At 34.6% G+C, this 25309-nt stretch overlaps 1 protein-coding gene across 1 annotated transcript in view; it reads left to right on the top strand.

Moving 5' to 3' along the window:
* The window catches only part of CDH10 (cadherin 10), a 134624-nt gene that overhangs the window by 49410 nt on the left and 59905 nt on the right, over positions 1–25309 (top strand). Inside the window, exon 2 of the mRNA XM_024578482.3 lies at positions 10364–10719. Coding sequence (XP_024434250.2) covers positions 10489–10719 — 231 coding nt within the window. The 5' untranslated portion in view covers positions 10364–10488. The remainder of the gene's footprint in view (positions 1–10363; positions 10720–25309) is intronic.

Raw genomic sequence — 25309 nt, 5'->3', positions numbered from 1 at the left:
AATCAGACTTATAATAAACTCTAGTACCTTCTTAAGTTTCAAAATAATTACAGGTCGTGATTTTCCCATTTGTGTCTGAACTACAAAAAATTGTCAGATACGCATACATGAAAACCAAAATTTTTTAAACCAGGTGGTTATAAAGTCTGCTGCACGAAAGAGTGAAGTTGCATGTCAGCGGGGCCCACCAGGTGTAGCAGGGGCCTGGCAGTGTTAGGGAGAGGACAGGGTGTGAAGTTAGTGTGAGGGCAGGGGGAAGAAACCACTTATTGCAAACATACCTTTGCAGGACATTTTAAAAATCCGTTTATATTAACTAATTCACAACCTTAACCACACCCAACTTTCTCTCCAAAGACACAGTTCTTTAAAAAAAAATTAGCTACCGAATCTTTGTTCTCAAGGGGACTTGCATAACAAATTCATACTTAAATTTCAACGTGTCAATGACATGTTTCAAGTCGGAAACTGGCTATAGCATTTACATGCCTAAACACATTTTCATTAATGTTTTTCATACTTTCTTTTTTCGTTCAAAACCTTACCATAGGTGTCCATATATGTCCGTAGTCTGAATTCAGATAATTCCCAGCTATCAGAAATATCCCACTTCCAATAGGTCCATCTTCCTTGTACTCAGCAAACTGGAAGCTAGCCAGGATCTTAGGTGAGAGCATTGAAGTGTAAGTTGGAGCAATACTAACTTTGATTCAGTATGAAATTATGCAGGGCATTTCAGAACAGTGCACGGGGAATCTGGTGACCTGGGCTATATTTCTGGTTATAACACTGAGACTGAGCACATCACCTAACATTACTTTTGAAACTGTTTTCTTCACTCTTAGGTTAAGTTATATGATACAAAGTTTGTTTCAGAAGCTCATTTTAAAAATACGTCATCATATGTTTGCTGCTAAGGTCAGGATCAATTTTTCCATTATGCAGAGTAGGCCCCGAGCTTAGTGCCCTCCATACTTTAAGGCAGGGGCCCATGAAAATATTTTAATATCCTTAAAAATCAGAAGAAATAAATGAGCTTTGAGGTCAAAGGTGATGCTTTAATATATAACGCTCACGTATTTGTATTTGTATGAATGCAGTTGCAAAATACATTTTCTGCTGTTTTATCAAGGAAAAAGCCCAAGAAGGCAAACTGTCTAGGGCCCGTGAAAGTCCTAACGCAGCTCTGGCTAAGACAGAACATTCTGGCTGAGGGATTGGATGCTTTGGACTCCACACGGCAGTGAGACTGGGCCTAAATTTAGGTTTGAGCTTAGTCTTCTTAGACTGTGTCATACAATCAAAGTAAATTTATTTTCCATTTGTGAGTGCATATGCTCTTTGTATCCCCCCTGAGCTTTGCACCTTCTTTTCCTAGTTGATGACACGTTACATGCTCATGGTCTATTACTCCAATTCATGGGCCGCAGTTCCATCCTAGTGTGTTGCCAGACCTCAGATTAACTCCTTTACTTCTTCACTTACTTGCATACAACACACACACGCAGACACAAAGTAGTAGTCTGCCTCCTCTTACCTGAAAGTTAACTAGCACGTGATTTCCCCCAAAACGATTTTCCAGACCACTCATGTTTGCATGAGGTGATCTGTTTACTGTTCACACTGTTAATGCTTAGAGGCTGAGAGTTCTTTGTTTTGTTCACATTTGAAAGCTTCCCTAGCTAAATGTATGGCACACAGACAGGGCCCGGTTCACTTTGCTGAGAGAACAGTGCTGAGCCTCAGTGACTGCATCCATAGTGAAAAGTCTAAAGGAACTCCACTGAAAAACTCACACACACTCAATCAACCGTGTACAAGGAGTTCGTATTGTGCTATAGCTTACTTCTCTTAGTATTTACAAAATTAATAGTATGTTGTAGAGCCAGGAGTCTAAACCTAGGTATTGATACCTTTAAAAATTAAAAAAAATATACATTAGACAGTAGTAAAAGAAAACCCTTGTATTGTCTTTTTATTTTAGGTGAAAACTGATGAAAAATTACTTAATATTGAGCCAAGGATTATGAAACGTAGAAAATAAATTACAATCTAGTCCCTTTCTGCCCTCAAGGACATGAAATTTAACTAACACAATACTATTCCAATTTTATTTTCAGCTGCAGACATATTTTAGGAATTAATCCTTTTTTAGGTAATGGGCCTTACATAGAGATAAGACGGCCATCTACAAATGGGCTTTTTAGTATTGTGTGAATATTGGAGCATAATTAGAATTAAAAATTAGTGCTGATAAAACTTTCTGCTTCTTGTACTTAAGCCTGACCATCGCGTCAATGCATGCCACAAAGGTGTGTGCTTATCCTTGTGTAATAACTATATTTATACTTCTAAATAGAGTTACAGTGACCGGTAATATATCCATATCTGTGCTTTTTCCCTTCTTCACATCCGAGTGTCATGCATATTTTAACCCTTTCAGGTATAACAGCAACAGCAAATTTTGCAATCCAGTTAATCCCAATTTAGTGCATACTCTACACATTAGATCACTCAAGAGTGTATAGTGATTGTTTACACGCTACTTAATAGTATATGCACAGAAGTTCTCCCTGCAAATAATTTGAATGGAAATAGTCTCTAACAAGTTCTTTTGACTATGGATATTTTTTCTTGACATTCTACTAATAATACATTAAGTGAGAAATGACACCCCATCCTGAGTAGGAGAACCTAATAAAACTGCCAAGCTCTGTCTTCCCAGTTCTTCATTCATTGGTTTCCAGAAGCAGTTCAAGTCCTGGATCATAGGAAATAGGTACCAGATGGCTTTCATTCTAACATCTTTAAGTTAGGAGACCATTCTTGCTGAGAGTATCCTCGCCACCAATTTCCACATAATGAAATAAATCCTGGCTACAGTAGCAGGAGACTTCCAGGAACAGCAGGTGTAATGTCACAGCTGTATTAGCACTGCTAACTTGATTGTGGATCAGGTTACATTTGGGACTGTGACACTCACTGCTGACATTTAAAAAGGCTGCTGAGAGAGGAGCAAGAACACTTGGGTGCCATTCTTTACCTTATTAGCAGAATCTTAGAGGAAATGGCCACACCGAGCTGTGTGTCTCACTCACTAATGCTTTTCTTTACCCTGCCATATGCTTTATCCACCCACCACCCCAAACTTATATGGGTTATATTTGGTTTTGCAAATTATCATGTTAAGATGTTAGCACAGAGAATAACTGCAGAAATATATTACTGCTTTGTGTGCAGGTCACATTTGTGGAGAATAAAATTAATTTCAAATGGTTTTGCTTGAAGGGGAATTTTAATCTGAAAAGAATAGCAAGGATCAGAGCTTTTGAGAATTCTCTCCATTGGTAATGACATTAGCAATATGTGATAACATCTGAAACTAGCAAACCTTAGTTTTGTGTGTTTTATTCAACAATGATGTATTGATACGAATTTGACTAATGCTTTGTGTGAGTTCTGTCATGTTACATATAAATAGGATTTAAGCATATAATAGGGTAAATGGTCCTTGACACATTGTGTGTTTTCTTAGGGAAATGAACCAAATTTCCTTCTAGTTGAAATATTTGAGAAAAATAACAATAGTTAACCAATTCAAAAAAATATTCATTGAATGCTAGGAGCAAATCCCAATATTAGCAATTTTGGATGGAAGACACAAGATCCAGCTTTAAACTCACAGGCTAAGCAGAGGTTCATATGCAAATGCATACTTAAAACAGTGATAAATATTAAACATAGAATTATATATTTGCTGTGAGATTAGAGCACAGTAGGTAATATGTAATGAACTCTTGGAAAATATAATCAGGCATATGGACTCACATTATTTGAGTCCTTAGTGGAATGCTTTGATTCAATTATGTCACATGGTGCTTTATACTGGATGCATAAAATGGTATCAGCGCATAAAAGAAAGTATTTAGTATGCATGGGCTCATTTTAATTGTATAAACACACCTGAAAAATGTACCTTTATTTCTCACAGTTGAAATTCATTAGGCTGTATTGGTGCTGTGAAACTCTAAAAGGATTAAAATTGTTCATCCACAGAAGCTTGGGTTTGGGCTCAGTAATCATTAGCATTTTCTGTTATTATTATAAATAGTAAAATTAAAGAAAAAAGCTGGCACATTAAGATCTTAATCAACATAATCAACTGACTGAAGAATGACTAATTCCTTTTATTAGCCAAGGGTGTATTGTAGCTTAATTGATCATCGGTGATGTGTGGAGACTTTATTAGTGAGTGAGATGTGTCAAAATGCCTATTATATTGTATCTGTGATCTACTGTCCTTGGCTTTTTATGTAATAAAATTAGTACATTACAGAAAAAATGGTAATGATAAGTATTTCAGAATATGAAATAAGTATTTCAGATAATGCAATCTCTGAGACTATAAAAATAAAAAAAAATTCAGTGAGACAAATGATTTATAATGTACACAGAAAGGAAATTACAGTCTGTAGTATAAGCAGTAGAATAACTGAGGTAGTGTGGGTTGACTTGAATCAGAAAGATTCTTCTGGTTAAAAAATTCTGGAAAAAACAGACTATTGACAAATAATGTTCTCATCTCCCACATCAGTCACCTAATATTTTATTTTCCTGTCGGTGCAATAAGCCACACACCTGACCTGTGAGGCACAAAACAGGAAAATGTTGTAAACAGACTCCAGCGATGTTTTAGTTTGGAGAGATCTACTCCCTGCCATTCAAAGTGTGTGGTCCAGACTCACGGGCATTACAGGGAAGCTCTCCGGAAATGCACAATTTTGGACCCCACCCCAGGCTTACTGAATGAGAACAGGGATGTTTAGCAACAGCCCCAGGAGATGGGAATATATATTAATGTTTGAAAAGCACTGGTCTTAAAGGAATTAAGGGAATGTAGAGTGCTAAGGGATGGTTTAATAATTGTTTGACTTCGTGTAATATTTGTATTGAATTATTTTTTAGACTAAAATAAGAACATGCGGTTTTGAAAGGATTTCTTGAAAAATAAATTTCCTTACCATGACATTATAGAATTGTATTAATTTTCTGCAGTTTTATCCTAGGAGATATTTTAACTATAGTCTCAACCCATTTGATTCTTTCTAATTACTACTCTGTTTTGCAATGTCAAACAAGTAATCTCCCTTATATAATATTTTCATACTCTAAAATTTAGCTTCTATTTCTTACCACAAGTAGTCAAACATATTTAGAACAATTCTTTTCTAAACATAATAATTATCTAATTCAAAGAAAGGTTTACTGACACCTGCATATGCGTAATAATGTGCTGTTCTCTAGTGAGGGAAGTTCCATGAACTATAATCACCTAGACGCGATTTGGAATTATATATTAATTTGAAGCAAGTTTGTACACATAACAAGTTACATGTCAGGCATGAAATGTAAAAAGGAAGTATGTAGAATATATTTTTTAAAAAATCATCTTGTTTCAGATGCAATGAACTGAAAATTCAGATGTAACTTCCCAGTAGTAGACATGTTCAAAATTTTTAATTGATTTGGTTTTGTTGAAGTGGGTTTTGAAAATTAATTTAGCTAACACCCTGTAGGATATATTTTAAATAAGAAAGATTGAGGTTAAGAACACCTGTTGGTAGATACCGTACACTCTTTTGCATGAAATGGTGATGATTTAAAGTAGTGTGGTAGGACATATCATAAAAAAAAAAAGAGCTGACAACCAAGAAGAAGAAGAAAAAAATACATGCAAGGGAATGGATTGACTAACAGTGTAATAGGTCTCCTTGGTTAAATGGAAGTATCAAAGACATTTTGTATTTTGAGTCGGGTAACTGGAAGAATTATTACTTGTGGTATTTATAATAAAGGCACATTGTTTTGAAAAGCTAACTAACAGGCTTCTAGCTACAGACCATACCAAGGAAGAATTAACATAGGGCAAATTAACTGTTGGTTTGTTGTACTGTTATCGTATTTTTCTTTCTTTTGTGTGTGTATGTGTGTGTTGATTAGTTTTTCGGGGTTTTTTATAGCAATTTTAGATTTTCAGGAAAACTGAGAAGGTGCAGAGATTTCCCGTATACCACTGTCCCAGCACATGCATAGTCTCTCTCTTTATCAACATTATTCATCAGAATGGTACTTTTTTTTTCATCAGTGAACATACATTGCTATATTATAATCACCCAAAGTCCCGAGTTTACCTTAGTGTCCAGTCTTGGTGTTGTACACTCTGTGGCTTTGGACTGATGTGTGAGGATGAATGTGTAGGATTTTGAGGATTCTACTGATATATTGTCTCACTCAGAGAGTCTCAGCCATGTCCAGTCTACTAATGAGTCTGTCATAGGCATTCTTCACATTGTTTTTTAACGCTGGCATTTGCTTTTAAGTCTTTCTTAGGATTTTCAACTCTCTGCTTACATTGTACATCTGTTCTTGCATGCTGTCTCTTCATCAGCATCCTCAGCGTGTTTCTCATAGTTGCTCTAAATTCCCAGTCTTGTAATTCCAGCATTCCTACTGTCTGATCTGATGCTTCCTCTTCCTTCTCAATTTGTGCATTTTGCCTTTTGGTTTACCTTGTAAATTTTTTTCCTGATAGCCAACATGATGGACTGGTAAATGGGACTGCTGTAATAGTTCTAAGTAATGTGAGAATTAGATGTGAGGAGAGAGGAAGCATTTTATAGCCTATGGCTAACACAACTGTCTTTTAGGGAGCCGATGTCTCTGGGCATGGAACTCACAAGTGTTGCTCAGTTTTTTTCCCTCCTTTCTTGGGATGGAATGGCTCTGGGAGCTGGCTGAAATAGATATTCCCCTTTCTCCAAGTCATTTAGGCTCTGATGATACTCCAGCAGATTAGGCCCAGGTACTGGTTTCTTCTAAGGGCAGTCCTCATTAAGAACAGAGTGATTTGCGGTATTTCAAAATGTTTTGTTTTCCCCTCTCCTTGTCAGGAGAAGCACAAGGGGATTTTCTTAGATGTTTACTGTGGAGACCAGGTCAAACTCCTGCCAGTAAATCTCGGTATTGAGCACCTCCTGCCCCCAACGGGGCCCTGTTGGAGTTACTACTTTTCAGAATTGCGTGTGCTGAGGCTTCAGCAATTTGTTATTTCAGTTCAGGTTTCCTACCCCCTTACTGGTTCCGGAGTGGTTTCTGCTCATGGGTCTCTGTGGTAAGCCATGTTTCTCCCCACTCGCCCGTCTGCCTCTCCAATCTTGGGAGCAGTAGTTTGTCCTGAGTCCTCCCATCTCCTGTGGCTCTAAAAATATCCCAGCAAGACCTGTCCACTGAAATCTATAAAACATTACTGAGAACTCAGTAATGCATGCAATCTCAATAAAAATCCTTACAGGTTTTATATATAAATTGCAAGGCAATTATAAAAATTAAATTGAAAATACAAAATACTTTCAAAAAGCATTAAAAAAAAATTATAGAAGTCCAAAGTTGGAGGAGTAACATTCGATTTCAAGATTTCTAAATTACAGTAATAAAGATTATGTGTTATTGGTATAAGTACAGGCGAATAGATGAATGAAAGGGACTAGAGAGTCCAAAAATAAGCCCATACCTATGTAGACAGCTGATTTTTGACAAAGGTGCAAAGGCAATTCAGTGGAGAAAGGATGGGCTTTTCAACAAATGGTGCTGGAGCAACTGGATATTCACAAGCAAGATAGGGACTTTCTGTTCCTGTCTGGTAACACATACCAACTCGGTTCAGAATGGGACATAAACCTAAGTATAAGAAATGGGACTGGAAACATTCTTAAAGAAAACAGAAGAAAAAATCTCTTTGAACCTAAATGAGGCCCAATCTATTAAAGAAAATAATCATAAGCCAAATTAATCAAAATTGAAACACTTTTTTGCTTTTCTTACCTTTATTTAATCTTGTCAGTGTTTGAAATGATTTTGTCAAATAATATTTATGTAAAATATACATTTATTTTAATGGTCCTGCAACAGTATTAATATATTTCAGTATAGACCCTTCAGGAAATTGATCATTAAATAATAGAAAAAGGAACAATAATAAAGAAAAGATTCCATGCATATATGGAGTACCTGCCAATTATTTACTAACAACTTTTACAAATAAAATTTCTACCAACTAATTTCTAAAGTATTGGTGCTTAAACTCCTAAAATAATAGGTAATGCTATAATTGTATTGAAAATTATCACAGATATGTAGTTCCTGGCAAATATTTTAAATGAAAAAAGAGCTGAAATAAGAACTGTTGCTTCAATAATTTTTAAAGGTTTTATAGAAGAGAGAAGATACCCTGAATTACACAAACTCTCCACTAACTCTTAGGAACAGTGTAAGTTTATAGTAAATAACATCTAAAGTGTCCTGAAAAGGCATGATAAAAGACAAACATCATTTTGGTAAATGTTCCTATTAAATAATAATAATTCAATTAGTCTGAGTTTCTATAAAGTCAGTGTGTCATGATGTAAAACTGTTTTATGCATCAGATTATTTCCATACCCAAGAATGGCACCACACGGTACAGTTTCATACTGTTGTCATCTGTCGTGGGCTTTGCTTCACACACTATGGAGACCTCCACTACCATTCAATACTTTCAAGAGAAATGCTGCTTCACCATTAATCTTATTTCTAGACCATGTTTACATTAATCTTTAAATCTTCTTAATAAAACAAAAAAAACTGACAGGCTGTTTACAAATCATTGCGGGTGAAAGCATAAACGTCAGTGCTGGAATAAGAATGCATTGTCATGTTAGAGAAGTAGAACTCAATTTTGTTGGCCCCCAACCACTTAATAGAACATATATTTTATCATATCCTGAAATAAAGTTCGTGCCTGACAGAAAACAAAACCAAATTGAACCCAAATTGAAAAATTTAAAATAAAAAATAACATTTGAATAATAATATAAATGAGCAATAAAATGAAGTAATTATAATTTTAAAATATGTATTTTTATACATAAATGTTGGGACATAACTACAAAAGGACGTGGGGCATTCAGATATTTGAATCAACTTATAATCAATTAATTAATTCATTCAATCAATCAAAGTGTTTATTGAGTACCTACTAGGTACAATATTCTGTTCTAGGCACTGTGAAAACTGTAGCAAAGTATAGAGCAAAACTCCCTTCCTTTATGGAATTATGCAGGTAGACAGAATATATAAACAATCATAAATAAAGCACAAACAGTATATGGGTATATATAACACATTTGTTATGGTTTCAAGAAATACCTGAAGGAACAAGGGGTCTACTGAAGTTGATATCTCTGGGGAAAAGGGACCAAGTAGAAGGGTCCTGGTTGAGGAGAGAAGCAGATGACATGTGTTTCAGGGTGAAGTGAAAAGAACACTTAGGCTGGAAAGGCCAAATTTTGGGGAGTAATGTGGAGGATTAAAATAAAACATGAGGTCAGAGAAGTGACCGGCACTAATGAAACCGAGGACAGAATTGTAGATCTTTGTCAGACCCTGGGTTTTAATCAAAATGAGATGAATAGTCATTGGAGTATTTTGTGCACAGAAGTGACACAGTCTGACTGACATTGTAACAAGCGTACCTGGGATATTTCATTGAGAAAATAAGCGCAAGAAGGAAGGCGGAGAGCAGTTAGGAGCATGGCAGAGTTCTAGACCTACCTGCACAGCAGCAGTGGGTGTGGTTAGAAGGGGACAAATTTCCCAAACATCTCGATGTGATTAAATTGTTCTAGACAGTAGTATTATTTATATTACAAATTGATTTGCTGTATAACGATTTAATTATCTGTTATAGGAAATGCTAGTAGTTTTACAGACCAAAATATGGGGAAGAGAGGAGAGGTCTTTAGCCAAAGGCACTCTAGCTTTGGTTTTGCTTTTTACTTGTTCTAGCAAAATTAAATTCCAAGAAATGGTGCCACTGTTTAAAAAACATTTCCGTGTAACATGGCATTGCACAACAGAGGCATCTTTCCCGTAGTTAATTTACATCACCATTTAGTTTTAATGTTTTAATTTGTTACATTACTCTGGAAAAATTGATATGCAAAATTGACTACATTTTTCCTCTATGTAGAGATCATAATTCTTGAAAAGTTAAAGTGCCAAAACATAAAAAAGAAATGAAAGCTTAATGTGTCCCTTTTTAAAAATGTGTTTGAAAGAAATTATTTACCATTATCTTTTCTTAAATTGAAGACATGTTACTAGACAAGTAATGGATCTCAAAATTAATCATTATTTTATATAAAAGAGGGAAAATAAATATTTTAGTTGCTATTACTCATTAATCTTTGTCACATTAAGTTTAAAGTGAAAGGTAACATTCATAATGTTGTCAACTGACATTTTTTATTTGTTTGTTTGTTTGAAGCTTTTGGAAACATGTCAAAAACATTGATGAAATGTTGGAAACCAGTTGAAACACAGTAAAATTCAACCCAATAAAATAGGACTACTTTCTCTTCATCTACGTTGGGAATTTTTGAGAAGTGAACTATGACAATATATCAATTTTTACTACCGTTTCTACTCTGGGTATGCCTGCCACATTTCTGTTCTCCAGAGATAATGTTCAGAAGGACTCCTGCGCCTCAGCAGAGAATTTTAGGTCCACGAGTACCTAGAAGTGATGGCAAAATTCTGCATCGTCAAAAACGTGGTTGGATGTGGAATCAATTTTTCTTACTGGAGGAATATACGGGATCTGATTATCAATATGTAGGCAAGGTAAGTCTATGTTGAAATGGCAAATATTTACATTCTTTCCTTGTGTGTTTTATTAAGGATAATTTGGAGGAAATCAGAACCATCACTCTTATAAATTTGATTCCTTCAATATTTTTACAATATTTTATTTACTTATTTTTAGAGGGGGAAGGGAGAGAGAAGAATGGGAGAGAAACATCAATGTGTTGTTATCTCTTGAGTCCCCTCCATCGTTGACCTGGCCTGCAACCCAGGCATGTGCCCTAGCTTGGGAATCGACTGGCAACTCTTTGGTTCGGAGGCCAGCACTCAGTCCAGAGCGCCAAACTAGCCAGGGCATGATTCTCTCAATATTTTAAAGGCAATTTTTGTTTACGGAATACATATTATAATTTGGAAAACTGTAGAATTAATGAATATAGAATGATAAATATAGGAATTCATTTACTAGAATTCTGTCCACTAATCAGGGATTAAAGAAGTATTAAAAATTGCAAATTTAGATTTTGTAGCTAGAAATCAATGATAGTGAGAAAACTATGACAGTGCATATATATACTATATATATACACACACATTATATATATATATATATATATATATATATATATATATATATAGTTTGCATTACTGTTGACTTTAGTAAAGAAGAAAAGATAGGTTTAAAAGTTGTTTAATGTGCTACAGAATGAGAAAGCAAATGTAAATATATGACCTAAGGCCCCAAAATTTCTTATTTATAGGAAAACATTTCCTGATGTGCGTGTTATTTATTTTGCTGAAGTCCCACAGTGGATACATTTATAAAAAGGGAAAATAAATAGGAGGACAACCAGGCAAAAATAGTTTATTATAATATGATGTATATAAAGATGAATTGTCATTCTATTTAATCATAAAAGTTAGAAAGGAAAATTGTTTATGGTTGGGAGTGATATGAGAAGTGTGGCATACAAGTGCTGTAACAATAAATGCTTCTATAAATGAGATTATATTAATTTCCAATTTTCTTTGTTGGCACTATCAGAATCTACTTGATGTTATATGATGTCTTAAGAAAGAAGTCACTTTAATAGTTAGGCTTATTATTTTTATGGACAGTCTATGAAAATATATCAAAGAAAGGAGAGAAGTTAAACACATCAACAAAAGGAAAACAGATTTAATCACACTAGCACTATAAAATGATGATAGATACATTATATCTTGGTGACTTCTGATTTAACCTAAACTTTAATAGCTTCATTCAAATAATTAAAACTGTGCTAAAAGTTTTTGTTGTAAGAAAAACTATTTTTGGAGGATAGAAGTTTATTGATTTTAAAATGCTTTGGTATATTTTTTCATGTTTCAATTATTTTAGTCTGTTTTAAGAGTCTAGGAATATGGGAAAAATGTCATTAAAGGTTAAATGTCATATTGACTACTAAGAGAAAAAAATAGACAGCAATATTATCAGAAATTACACAGGAGCAGGCATCACTGGTTTCATTTGATTGAATGACTAAGATCACAGGGTTAAAGTAAATTTTAGAGTTGCTGAAATAGGCAAGTTTTAATTTATGAAACCAACCACATGAAAATATAATAATAGAAACCTGAACCATAGAAACTAAAGAGTTTCCTTTGCTTCTTCTTGGACATAGCAATTATTTGCTTATTTGCATGTGCACCCAATTCTTAATGAGGGTTTAGTAAATGTTTGTAAATTGAATTATCATTACATTATATACAGTCTCACTATATTCAAGCTACTTCTTATGTACTTTCGTTTGTTGTCTCTCCAAGAATATGATCACCTTGAAATCAAGAACTTTGTTGCTCTTTGTCTCTAGCTGTCAGAGTAGAGCTCATTATTTAGCTGATTAAATTGACCTGATTTGTATTGAATTGAATTCCCAGGGTCATCTGAACCCACTTGGGTTTTGGTAGGGAAAACTAGTCTAGAATTCTAAATCACTATGGGCAACTAAAGCTGGTAAATACTTCATATTTATGCATCTGGATAATACAGCTCAATGTGTGTACTTTCTTACTCTGCTTTAGAAAGCAAATCAGAAAACTCCTTAATGATGGCAGGCATAAGGAATTTATGAAATGTGTTCACCAGTGTTTTTTCTATACAGTATATGCTAAACTATTAGGTTAACAGAAATATATTAGATGCTATAGCTTTAATATATACAGTATATATATCTAGCTTATATTTCAAGTTCATTTTTATTTCTATCACTTATTTGTCATGACCTTTGAAATAGTTATTTTAAAATTTCTCATCTATAGTATAGTATATACTTATATTACTTATTATTAAGTATTTACATTGCATTAATAATATACAATCCAAAGCCTTATTTTAGATATAAACATAAATTTGTATAAGCCAAAAAGGCAACATGAAATATATATTTTAATAAATATACATTGTAATGAATATAAGTTGAGGCTGACTATTTCTGCATGAAGTATAAAACATTTAAAATCCCCCAGATATTCTTTTCAACATTGCTTCTAATGAACTTATTACATTCATCCTCTTTTCAGGAATTTTCCTTCCAATTTTTACCTCTTTTAGTGTAGGCACGTACTGATGTAAGTGATTTAAAGTCTCGAGGTTAGGTTGGATGCAGGAGTGATGCACGCCCCGGTCGGTCGCTACATAGGAAGATGGCGACAGACACCCAACGAACTGAGAAGTGCCTGCTGGGCTCTGAGCAGGGCCAGTGGAGAGAATTACACTGGTGGACTGAGGGCAAGCCTGAGCGGCATATGCATGAGGGGGAAAATTTAAAAATACCAAACAATTAGCCAACAAGATCCTATACAGAATGAATGATATATAATTTCTCAGATAAAAACCCTTTTCTTCTTAAAGTGTTAAAGCAATAGACAAAACCCTTACTTCTCATTGGGTTAAAACAGAAAGAAAGTTACAAAAGGGATATAATGGCCAATCAGAAGACCTAAGATGTAACCTTGTTTCGCCACTAATTGTCCATCAGTAGTTATATCAACTATCTTCTTTTGTCCTTCATTTTCTCATCTATGAAATCAAAGTTCATTATTATATCAGTGGTTTAATATATATATATATTTATGTATATTCATTTATACATATTTAACCTACATTATGCATTTAATATATATTCTTAATGTATTCTTAATATATATTTTTAATATACATCATATGTACAGAGCATATGAATATTCAAAACCTATTTAGGAAAATAAAAGAAGTAAAGAGAGAGAGACACGCAAAGAGAAAGGAAGCCCAGGAGCTGGATTGTCACTCTGCCACAACTGTTACTAAGACACCACGCCAACCAGTAATGAGCTCAAAGCATTTCTTTGTTCAGCGTTCAGTGACCAAAAAGCAACTTATCTAAATTCCATGAAGTACATTTTAAGGCAATGTTCTAAATTATTATGGTTTTGGCAAGATAATCACGATATTGCTCTTTGAGAAATTTCTTACTGGGTATTACCTGCTCCCTGTTTTTCACCTTCCAAAGCAATGGGTTTAAAAGTTGAACTTCAAGTATCCTACTTTGCACTGTTGTTTTCAAATAGCAAACCTTATATAAACATATTCAAAATTCCCAATTTAAGATTTGAGGAACATTTTTATAAACTATTTTTAATTAGATTAATGTCTTTCTATATGTAGCTTGTAATCGCAGGTTCCCATCGCCTGATTCAGCTGTGCTGGACAGATAATTTAAAACTTTAGCCTTCCAAATAGATACATAAATATTCAAATAGATACATATGACATTCAGCTAGATGCTCTTGAGTTTACTGTTATCTGTAACAAATTTAAAGCTCTAAGTGAGTTACCAGTTGTATTTACTACACAAAATTTGTCTGCATTTTATATAATTATTTTCAAGGGGAGAAAAGCATGTTAAAAATAGATTTTAAATCAAAACCAGAGATTGAGAAAAAAACCCAAACACCCAAAAATTAATAATATAATTGGGCCACAATAAACCTGATTTGAGGTGGCACAGTACATTAATTTTCTCAAGAAAATAAACACATAATACATATTTTTAAATAACCAGGGTGACTGTCTATATTTGTTGATATAATGAAAACAGGCACCACCCAGAGACATGAAACATATTCATGGGGCCTCCGAGCCATTCACACCTAGTATTATCTCACTGATCTCACCCGAATACAGAATACACACGGCATATACATTCTTAACCCGTTGCTTGTAAGGCTTGCAGAGCTCTCAGTTGTTTAGCATTATTGGAAAGTCAAAACCATGTTTAACTATTTATTTAATTTCATATCCCTTTCATTGAAGAACTGATGGCTTCCAACAGCTGGATCGATCAAGATTGCTTTTTCTTTTAGCAGGTTAAGAACAGTGTAGGCATTTATAGCTCTCCTTTCCTCACATGATTACCTGAACTGCCCTTCTATCCAGGGGTACCTGGTCCCCCATGGTTTACAATGGCTTTGTCCCTCCATAATTTACATGTATAACCCAGGTGAAACTTCATGCTCTTTCTTGAGTAGCCAGTGGAAACTTTCTCACTGTTCCTGAAAACCTTCTTCTCTTCACAGATAACTACTTTTGTATGAATAGGCATCTTGCTGGTCAGTTGACTTTTAAATATTTCATTTTGTACTTTCTGACTCTAAACTGTCCCATTATTGAAAATGATAGAACGAGTCATTCATTTTCTGGTTTATCTCAAGACTATACCTTTAGTATCGTCATATTTGCCCACAAATCCCCGAAATGAGCAGGATGACCTCAGTCAAAATGCTGTAGATCAGTGGTTTTGCCCGAGGGTGATTTTGCCCCCCAGGGGACATCCATCTATGCCTGGAGACAGTTTTGGTTGTCCCAACCCGGAAAGCACCATGCTGCTGGCATCTTTGACAGAGGCCAGGGATGCTGTTAAAACCCCTACGATTCACAAAACAGATATTTCTATATAAAATCATCTGGTTCTAGATGTCAATAGTGCGAAGATTGACAAATCCTGCCCTAGACCTCCTGAGTTTGCTAGTGCCTTCTTCATTTTCCTCAAGAGCTTGCTTTTTCTTTTTCTTCTTTCAGCATTCTTCTAGATCTGCTCTCAATCATAATCATATTTCTTCCCGTCTGAGTTGCCGTTAGTGTTGGCTGTAGCTGGCACGGATTTCTGTCCAGCGCAGCTCTTCATGTTCTCTGTAATCCTTAGGACATGTATTTGGCCGCTTGAATCATCCTTTTGTGCACAATTTTGGGTCTCATATACCCACTGTTAATGAAGTATTTATTCATTCGCTCAATTAATATTTAAAGGACTTTCTAGGTACTGCTCTGGTATTATGTATGTAGTAGTGAAAATATAATTTCTCTGCCCACAAAGTGCCCGCCTTTAAGAGGAGAAAGAAAGAAATAAGGATAACAGGAAGTTATGGGGCTGTTTTTGTCCCAGCTGTAGCAGGCTCCAAAAACCAAGAGCAAAACAGTCAGTGCCGAATCTTCCATATTCTATCTCCGAGGCACTTGTGAGTAAGGTGTAAATGAAGTAGTTCTGGGATTTGCATTACATGAGTGAATGTTATTAAATGTTGAGATTGGAAGTTCAAGGTATAGGCTTTGATTTTTTTTTAATTTACTGTTCATTTCTTTGCAAGTGTTTGTAATTTAAATTTATTTTTCAATTACAGTTGGCATTCAATATCATTCTGTATGAGTTTCAGGTGTACAGTTTAATGGCTAGACAATCTTATACTTTAAAAAGTGATCCCCCAATATGTCAACCACCCACCAGCCGCCATACGTAGTTATTAGAATATTATTGGCTGTGTTCCCTGTGCTGCACTTTACACTCTCATGACTATTTGTAACTACCAATTTGTACTTCTTAATTCTTTCACCTCTTTCATCCAGTCTCTCGCCTGCCTCCTGTCTGGCAACTGTCACTCTATTCTTTGTATCCATGAGTCTATCTCAACTTTGTTTATTTATCTTGTTCTTCAGCTTTTACATATAAGTGAAGTTATATGGTGCTTGTCTTTCCCTGACTGACTTATTTCACTCAGCATAATATTATCAAGGCCCATCTGTGCTGTCACAATGGAAGATTTCATTCTTTTTTATGTCTGAGTAACATTCCATTCTATATACGTGCCAGTATTTTTTTTATCCATTTGTCAATTGATGGGCACTTGGGCTGCTTTCATGTCTCGGCTATTGTAAATTATGCTGCAATGAATATAGAGGTGCATGTATTCTTCTGGAATAGTGTTTTATGTTTTTTAAGATACATACCCAGAAGTGGAATGAGTGGGTCATAAAGCAGTTCCATTTTTAAGTTTTTGAATGACCTCCATACTGTTTTTCTTATGGGCTGCACCAATCTGCTTGTCCACCAACAAGTACACGAGGCTTCCCTTTTCCCCCATCATGGCCAATGTGTGTTTATTGATTTATTGATTTTAGCCATTCTGACAGATATGAAGTGATATCTCATTGTGGCTTTAATATACGCTTTTCTGATGATTAGTGATATTGCAAATCTTTTCATATGTCTATAGCAAAAGAGAACCACCCACAAAACAAAAAGGCAACCTACTGAATGAGAGAAGATATTTGCCAATAATACATCTGATAAGAGGTTAACATGCAAAATATATAGTGAACTCATACAACTCAATGCCAAAATTTAAAAAAAAACAATTAAAAATTGGCAGAGGAGCTGGAAGGGTTTTTTTTTTTTTTTTTTATGTGCAGTGCTTCATATAAAAGGGATCTTTGGAAATTTCTAGAAACACAATCTCCCAGAAAATGTGAAAACCTGATCTATGAGAGAATAACCCAACTTTAAACATTCACAAATCCCAGAAATACCAACTGTGCCAAATATATTAGAGTGTATCACTTCTGCTCTTAATAGACTCCCAGTCTAACCTGGCTACAGTGGGGTAAGGAGGAGCAATTGGAATGAGGATGGAGAGGAGAAGCTGTCCTGACCTCCCCACTGCAGTCTTCTTAGGGTGAACTAAGTCTCAAGTGGGCGTTGGAGAAACTTCATGTTATGAGACTTCAGAGAGAGGGAAGCATTCACTTGGATATTTTAAAAACTGTAACGTTGTTGAAACAAAAATTCTCAGGCAACTTACTTTAAACTCCCAACATGACCAAAAAACAAAATAAAATAACAAATCAATTTAGCTGCTCACACACAGACCTGAGTTTAATGGTGAAATTGGGGTAGGAGGCATGTTAGTATACCATTATTTTCTATTTCAAGCCTTAATTACAGTTATAAAAAGAATGGAGCATGGAGTAAAAACATAGTAGGTAATTTTAGTTAGAAAAAGTCCTGGAAGAAAATAATTAGGATGATTATAAAGACCTTCCTGATGAGAAGATGTTTAAACGTGGATGAATATGGACATTATTCACTGACAGGTAACGACCACAAAATACTGTGAACCTGCATGAGCATTTGCAGGGACTTTATACTAATCCACAAACAAGGGGTAATAACAGCATTTTAAAATAGAAGCATGCTTTGCAGAGCCCTGATGTTTTCTAGGCAGATCACCTCTTGGTTTTTGACTCTCAAAATGCACAACAATATTTATCTCTTTCCATACAATTTATTTCAGCCAGCAGGTATATAGAGAAAATATGCTTACATCCTTAATGCTTACTGTAGTATTCAGGGAGATTTTGAGTTGCATTCTAGATGCACTTGGTAGAACTTCAGAATCACCTACGGATGGTTTGAAGATAGCAAAGGCTGTCAGAGAGAACAGCCATTAAGTATTATAATCACTTCAAGAACCTATGCAAATTCCCATTAAGCTTTAAGCAATCAGTTAACACTGGTTTAAGTATTTTATATACCAACATATAGCAGGTTAATCATATGTAGAGCTTTTACTGTAGAGCTTTTTTAGGCAATTGGATATGAGTTTGGGTATAATGTACAAAAATTACATTTTTCCCATATAAAATTATGGGCAATAGGCTCCCTGTTAGTATTTTAAGCAAAATGTCAAATATTGACAATTAAGAAAATAATATAAAGGAAATGAAGTATGGATGCTCATAGAGAAATGATAACCACAATCATTCTTTTACTTCTAAGTTCTTATGTGTAGTAGTGATAACAAATATTCACTAAAGTCTGTGATGAAGTTATTTATGTACTATGTTATGCAATATCAAGATTATTCATGTGCACATGTGACAAGGTCACTTCAGTAATAATAACCAACAGTGATACATGCGCAGCACGCAAACCTGTAACCGTACTGCACTGGCCATACTGCACTGAGAGATTTGTGGGATGTCTGTTGAGCCTCCCGCTCTTCTGGCTCCTCCCTTGAAATACTAGCCCAAACATCTTGTGTTTTCATCTTTTCTTTCCCATCACAGCCTTATTTTGTAGATTTCTCTCTTCAAGTCACCCTTTTACTAATTCCTCCACCCAGAAGCCTCTTCATCTCTTGTTTCTGTTTCTTCAGTTTGTTATATAACTTCTTTTAAAATTCACCCTCTTATGGTATGCACCTTGAATTTTATTGGAGTATGTTTTTATAAGAAGTAATTATACATTTATTTTTAAGTAGCTATCATTTCTATAGTTATAGGCCAATGAATTCACAAAGACTAGTAATAATTGGAAGTAGATAGAAGGACTAAAAGCTGGAAGTAGATAGAAGGACTTGAAAATAATAGATAAATAATAATAAAAAAAAGACTCAAAGTTTTTTCTTTGCCAGCCCTGGCTGCTGTAGGTCAGTGGATTGAGTGGAAACTGCAAAGCAAAGGGTCGCCAGTTTGATTCCCAGTCAGAGCACATGCCTGGGTTGTGGACCAGGTCCCCAGTAGGGGGTGTGCAAGAGGCAACCACACATTGGTATTTCTCTCCCTCTCTTTCTCTTTCCCTTCCCCTCTCTCTAAAAATAAGTAAATAAATAAAAGTCTCTTCTTTGCCAAATACATATAGAAAAGTTTACCTATTATTTTTAAATAGTCGATTTCAAATAAAATTTTAATCTACAATTTTTAACCTATTGTTTTTCAAATACAGAACTTTTAGTAACTATAATTACTTTATAATGCATATTATGTGAAAATTGAGTAGATGTTTAGCAAAAACTCAAGCTAAGTCTCTATAGAATAAAATGTGTTAAATCACACATACATTTTCTCTGCAGAAAGTATCTCAATATAATTTCTCAGTAACAAATATGTGTTTAATGTCCATTAAGCATGGGAAATTATTATTATGGTATTATGAATTTCTACGAAAGCCCTCTTATTTTCTTTCTTAGAGACAATATATAATTACATATTGAATTAAATTTTGTCCTCATTGTACTGAAGAATAATGTTCTTTTCAGTAAAGAAAATGAAAAGATGAAATGTATGTTACTGTGTTTGCTCATTAATGTCTCACTTGGTATATGTTCATATTCCTAGTTGCTTCTTACGAAGGCATGGGTAGAAGAGGCGGGAGTGCTTTAATAAGTTTTCTGAAGTCAATTTTACACTACTCACAGTTAAATAACAGTTAAATTTGAACAACCATTTCATTAAGTAATATTATTTAATATTAATATTTTATTGTATTCTAATTATGTTGCCAGTTGGATAACTGCATTCTATTGTTCCTGGCTATTGTAACTAAAAGTTAAAAAGAAAATCAGGAAAGTTTCCAGGTTGATGAGCAAAATTTAGAAACAGAAGTGCTAATTTTGTTGGAATATAAAATACAAACCTTTGATTCTCTTCTTAGATCCCTAATTGGCAAAGGGCATTTTATATATATTTCAAATTCCCTCTACAGTACAATCATTTTACTAACTTCACATTTAAAACTATACTTTATGTATTTATATATTATATAAAACTATTAACTTTAAAATTGTAAATTAAGATGTTAAATCTCAGCCCAGAATCAACTTTATTTTACCACGTAAGAAATTGAGCAGTAAGAATGTGCGCCATGATAGAAATTTTGCTAGAGGAACACTTTCTGTTTTCGCTGTTGCTTAGCTTACATTGCATCGTTGGATATCTCTGTTCAGTGGTGTCTTTTCCAAATACCACCCCCCAAAAAAAATCTCCAAGACCTCTGAGTTTTTCAGCTTTTCTTGACACCTGTTTTATCACTATTTACAAGCCAGCATTCAAATCTAGTGCCGAATTTTGTCGTATGTGTTTGTTTATCCTGAGTCCAGCAGAGCAGAGGGGTGGAGTTGGGAGCCATGAATGAGCTTCTACCTCTGGGAAGGCTGAGCATTCTCTTCACTCTTCATTTCTGCTTGCATCTCAGAAATTTAATCAGGAATCACTTGCTTCTGTTATAAAATCAGTATCTATATTAGTATATGATGGCAATTTCATCTTCAGCTTTGTTTATCTGAAGGTATTTTTGGCACTATGTTAAAAATTTAATTTTTGTGGGTATTGAATTTAAGAACGGGAGGTAACCTCTCTCTCTCGTGGGCTTTTTAAAAACTGTTACTTCTGAGAAGTCAGCCTGTTTTTGTCTGACTTCTTTCAAGTTTTCTCTTTGGGTTCTCAGGTTTACTTATTTTAAATCTGGCTCAAAATATTCATGAGCTCCAGACTGTGTAGTCAGCTTCTTGTGGTCAGTTGTTTTTTTCTTTTTACCTTTAGTTTACTTAGGTGTTTTCTTTTATTTCTCTAGCTTTGCTCATAGTGAGGTAATTTTCTCTGTAGCTTGAGCAGCTGATTTTATCTTTGGTTGTGAATTGTGTACCTGTCACCCCAAGAGGACAGCAATGCTGAAAAGCAACTTTTTCACTATAAAGGTATTCTCCTAGAAGAAGCAGCTTTGCGATCTGTTGTTCCACTTAGTGATCTGGGTTTCTGCTTCTCACTAGGTTTTTTTCTGGCATCTTGCCTTTATTACTTTTATGGAATTTTTATTCACAGTCCTCCTTTTCATGGCTTCACAGATCATTCCCTTTTAGTGCTGAATGATATTCCATTGTCAGGATTCACCAGATTTAATATGTCCAGTCACTGAATACGGTTTTTGTCCCAGTCCAGTTTTGTCCTGTGCATACAGTGTGTTAAGTGGAGACAAAAGTGCAGGACAAGAATTCTCTAAATGTGTGAATATGACATGAATACGGTGTGAATAGAGGCAAGATTTCTGTTTGATTTTAATTCTTTGCAGCCTGCTCAAATTAGAGGGTCTAGGACAAATGAAAATGTAGATTTCTAATTTCTCTTCATCTCAGACTAGCATAGCGTGCTGCAAACAATGACTTTTCTGTGTGACTCACTCTACCCTGCCATGTGTGTGCCCAAACTGGTGCTCTCTTCTCCGGCTATCAGCCCACATAGCCGTTCCGTTTCCCTAAATAAGATGGTGTTGATTTTTTCTTGCCCTGTAACACTAAGTATTTTGCCAAATTGAACCCAGACAACTTTTTTTTTAGATCCTCATCTCCAGGTGTCCTCTCTTAGTGTCTTTTCCTCCTGCTCTTTTGAAAGTCAGGGCATGTGAGTAGCCTCAGGGTATCACTTGTTTTTTTCAAAGACTGGTGTTTCTTTCTCTTGATCTAAAATCCTTTGAGTCTTTTCAAGAAGAGGAAGAGGAAAACCTTCTCTATAGGTATAGTTATTTGTTAACCGAGAGTTGTAAGGCAAATTTCAGCATTGCAAGGCTCCTTTCTGGATGTCCACAGGATGGTGACTTCGTTCCTCTAACCTGCCACTTGGGTTTCTTAGATCCTTTTAGCTCAACATTAATTTTGATTCCTGGCCAAGCCAGCGCTCTAGGATAAAATCCTCAGTAGCCATGCAGACAATGTTTTGTTTTCTGAATACTAGTTTAGTAAAAATGTGAATTTTTGGACCAGAAAACATTGTATACATTTCAGTGAACCCTTTCCTGAATTTATGACTTTTTTGAGTGTCTTTATTTTTAAACTAGATGTAGCACTATGACACTGATGTAGCTTGGCGATGCCAGCTTGGAAACGCCTGGTGTTAATTTTTCAGGACGTTGGCATGCCAGCTGATGCCATGGTGACAGTTTTAAATTGAGTATGGTGTGATAGTTACACCACAGGAATTGGCAGGGACTGCGAATCAGGACTCTGCCTCTGAGAGCTAGTTGTTAATAATTTGCCAACTTACCACTGGATATTAAAAATTTTCCATGAAGATATTGCTAAAATCGAATATAATAATTTATGGACTAAATATGTTTTCTGGCATATTGTAAATACTCAATAAAAATTAGTAATCTCTTCCCCTTCTTGCCTTTCTGCTAATCTACTCTAACCAGTGTCTTAACTTCAGTTCTCATGGAATTCCTTACTTGTTTCTTTATTCTTACACTGACCTTGACTTAAAACAATAATAATGCTTTCTTGACTTAATTTATTTTCCTGTCCCACTTTTCTCGGTTTTATTTTTCTCTGAGGCATTTTCTTACGGCTGACCTCTGTGACTTGTAACATTAATCAGTCTCTTAGTTTACTGGAAGCAGTTCTTATTATTTTTACTTCCTGGGTTTTTTTTAACCTTCAACTTCTTAAAAATTTCCCCATTGCCTGTATAGTCTTCAAAGTCATCATGAATCTTACTATTAAACGCACAGAAGCATATCAGTTATTTAATAATATACCCCATATATACAATCCATAACTATTGAGATGCTGATTTTGGAGGGAGATGTCACAATACAGTGAGGGAGGATTGGTTCTCCCTCAGAACTTTTAAATTGGGTATTTACTGATGCAAATTTCCATTTTCAATAACATGAAACTTATAAAAGAAGAGATGAGTTAATGGACACTACTGCTTTTCTCTCTTCAGATCACATTAGGAAAAAGCTATTAGGTAACAAAACTTTAGTAGAATAAGTAATAAACCAGTAGAACTTCAAAAGCAGTAAATGCTGATGCATTGCTCATCTCACACTGCAGAGAGTCTAGTCAGGTCAAAACTGCATTTGGAAGCCAGAATAATTTCAAAGCATTCACAAATGTACCTTGTGCCTAACTGGTGACATTTAAATGGTGCTTATTTTTCTTTAAATTAGTACAGCTGTGATTGTATTTTTATTTACCAATTGCAACAGTTAAGATCTTCGGTATTATTTTTAAATGAAAATGATGTGAATGGAAAATCTTGTCTTGTTCTGACCTTACAGAGCAGTCATTATGCTTTCCTACAGATTTTAACCACAGAAATTATGTAGAGTAAGTAGAAAATGATGTTTTGAATTTGTTTATAATGAAAAAACACAGCTAATGCTAACCTTGGAACAGTATATTTTAAGATGTGCTGCATCCCATGCTCTGTCACAATGATCAGTATGATGATGGAAAAATCATTGAATCCCTTCAGTTTCTGGTTTCAATACAACTAAAAACATAGTAGTTGAGTAGATTGAATTTGAGACACCATCATATTCTTTACAGTTTGTATTTCTATATTGACATGGCTAATAAAAAGACAAGAAAAAAAATCTACACTCAGAAAAAAAGGGAAGATAACTCTTGGCTTTAACCTTTCTCTATAAATTTCTTCAAGAAAAGTTTTTTATTTATTTTTATTGTTTAGGTATAATTTACATAAAACGTTTCCTTCTAAAAATTGTGAATATAGTTATGTAAGTGTATATTTTTAAATTTACATGAAAGGTATTTTGCTAAAGTAATTTTATTTTTTATCTTTTTCTAATTGACACCATAGGTATTTTAAAGATTATTTCCACTCAGAAAGATTTTTGATTCAGTTGGTCAACAGTAAGAGGCAGACTTTTGTTTATTTTGGTACACATTGTGAATATATATGTGTGTGTGTATATATATATATATAGGCCTTTCCTAAAGTTCTGAATTTTTGTATTTAATTAATTACTATGGTCAGTGCCCATGACTTCTGTATAATATAAATTACACAGAGTCATTTAAAGGAAAAGAGGAATGCAGTAGGATTCTTTGAAGCTAATCACCAATTAACCTTACATTAAGAGTACACTTCCTGTAACACTGCTAGAAATGTATATAGTATTGTCTTTTTCTTCTTACCTCCAAAGTTTATTTTCATAAATTTCTTATAGAAATATTTGTTAATTGTTTATTTACTTATTTAATTCGAGACTTCATTTTTTTACAGCATTTTTAGGTTCACAGTAAAACTCAGGGGAAGGTACAGATATTTTCCATATCACCCGTACTCTGACAATGCATATTATCAACATTACTCAATACAGTGGTGCAGCTGGTAGAATAGATGAACCTACAATGAGGCATCATAATCACCCAGAGTCCAAGGTCACATTAGGGTTGACATTGGTTCACCAAAGGTATAAAACAGAGGTATAATGATATGCCCATCATTATGTTATCTGATAGAGTATTTTCACTGTCGTAAAAATCCTCTGCAGTTGATTATTAATCTCTTCCTCCTCCCCCTGTCCCTGACAATCATGACCTTTTTACATTTCCCAATAGTTTGTCTTTTCCAGAGTGTTACATAGTTAGAATTTAATACTATGTAGCTCTTTTCAGATTGGCTTCCTTTACTTAGTAATATGCATTTAAGGTTACTTCATGATTTTTTATGGCTTCCTATTTCATTTCTTTC

This window comes from Desmodus rotundus, chromosome 1 (genome assembly GCF_022682495.2).
Source record: "Desmodus rotundus isolate HL8 chromosome 1, HLdesRot8A.1, whole genome shotgun sequence".
NCBI classification, from domain to species: domain Eukaryota; kingdom Metazoa; phylum Chordata; class Mammalia; order Chiroptera; family Phyllostomidae; genus Desmodus; species Desmodus rotundus.
This window is presented reverse-complemented; position numbering and strand designations above follow the sequence as displayed.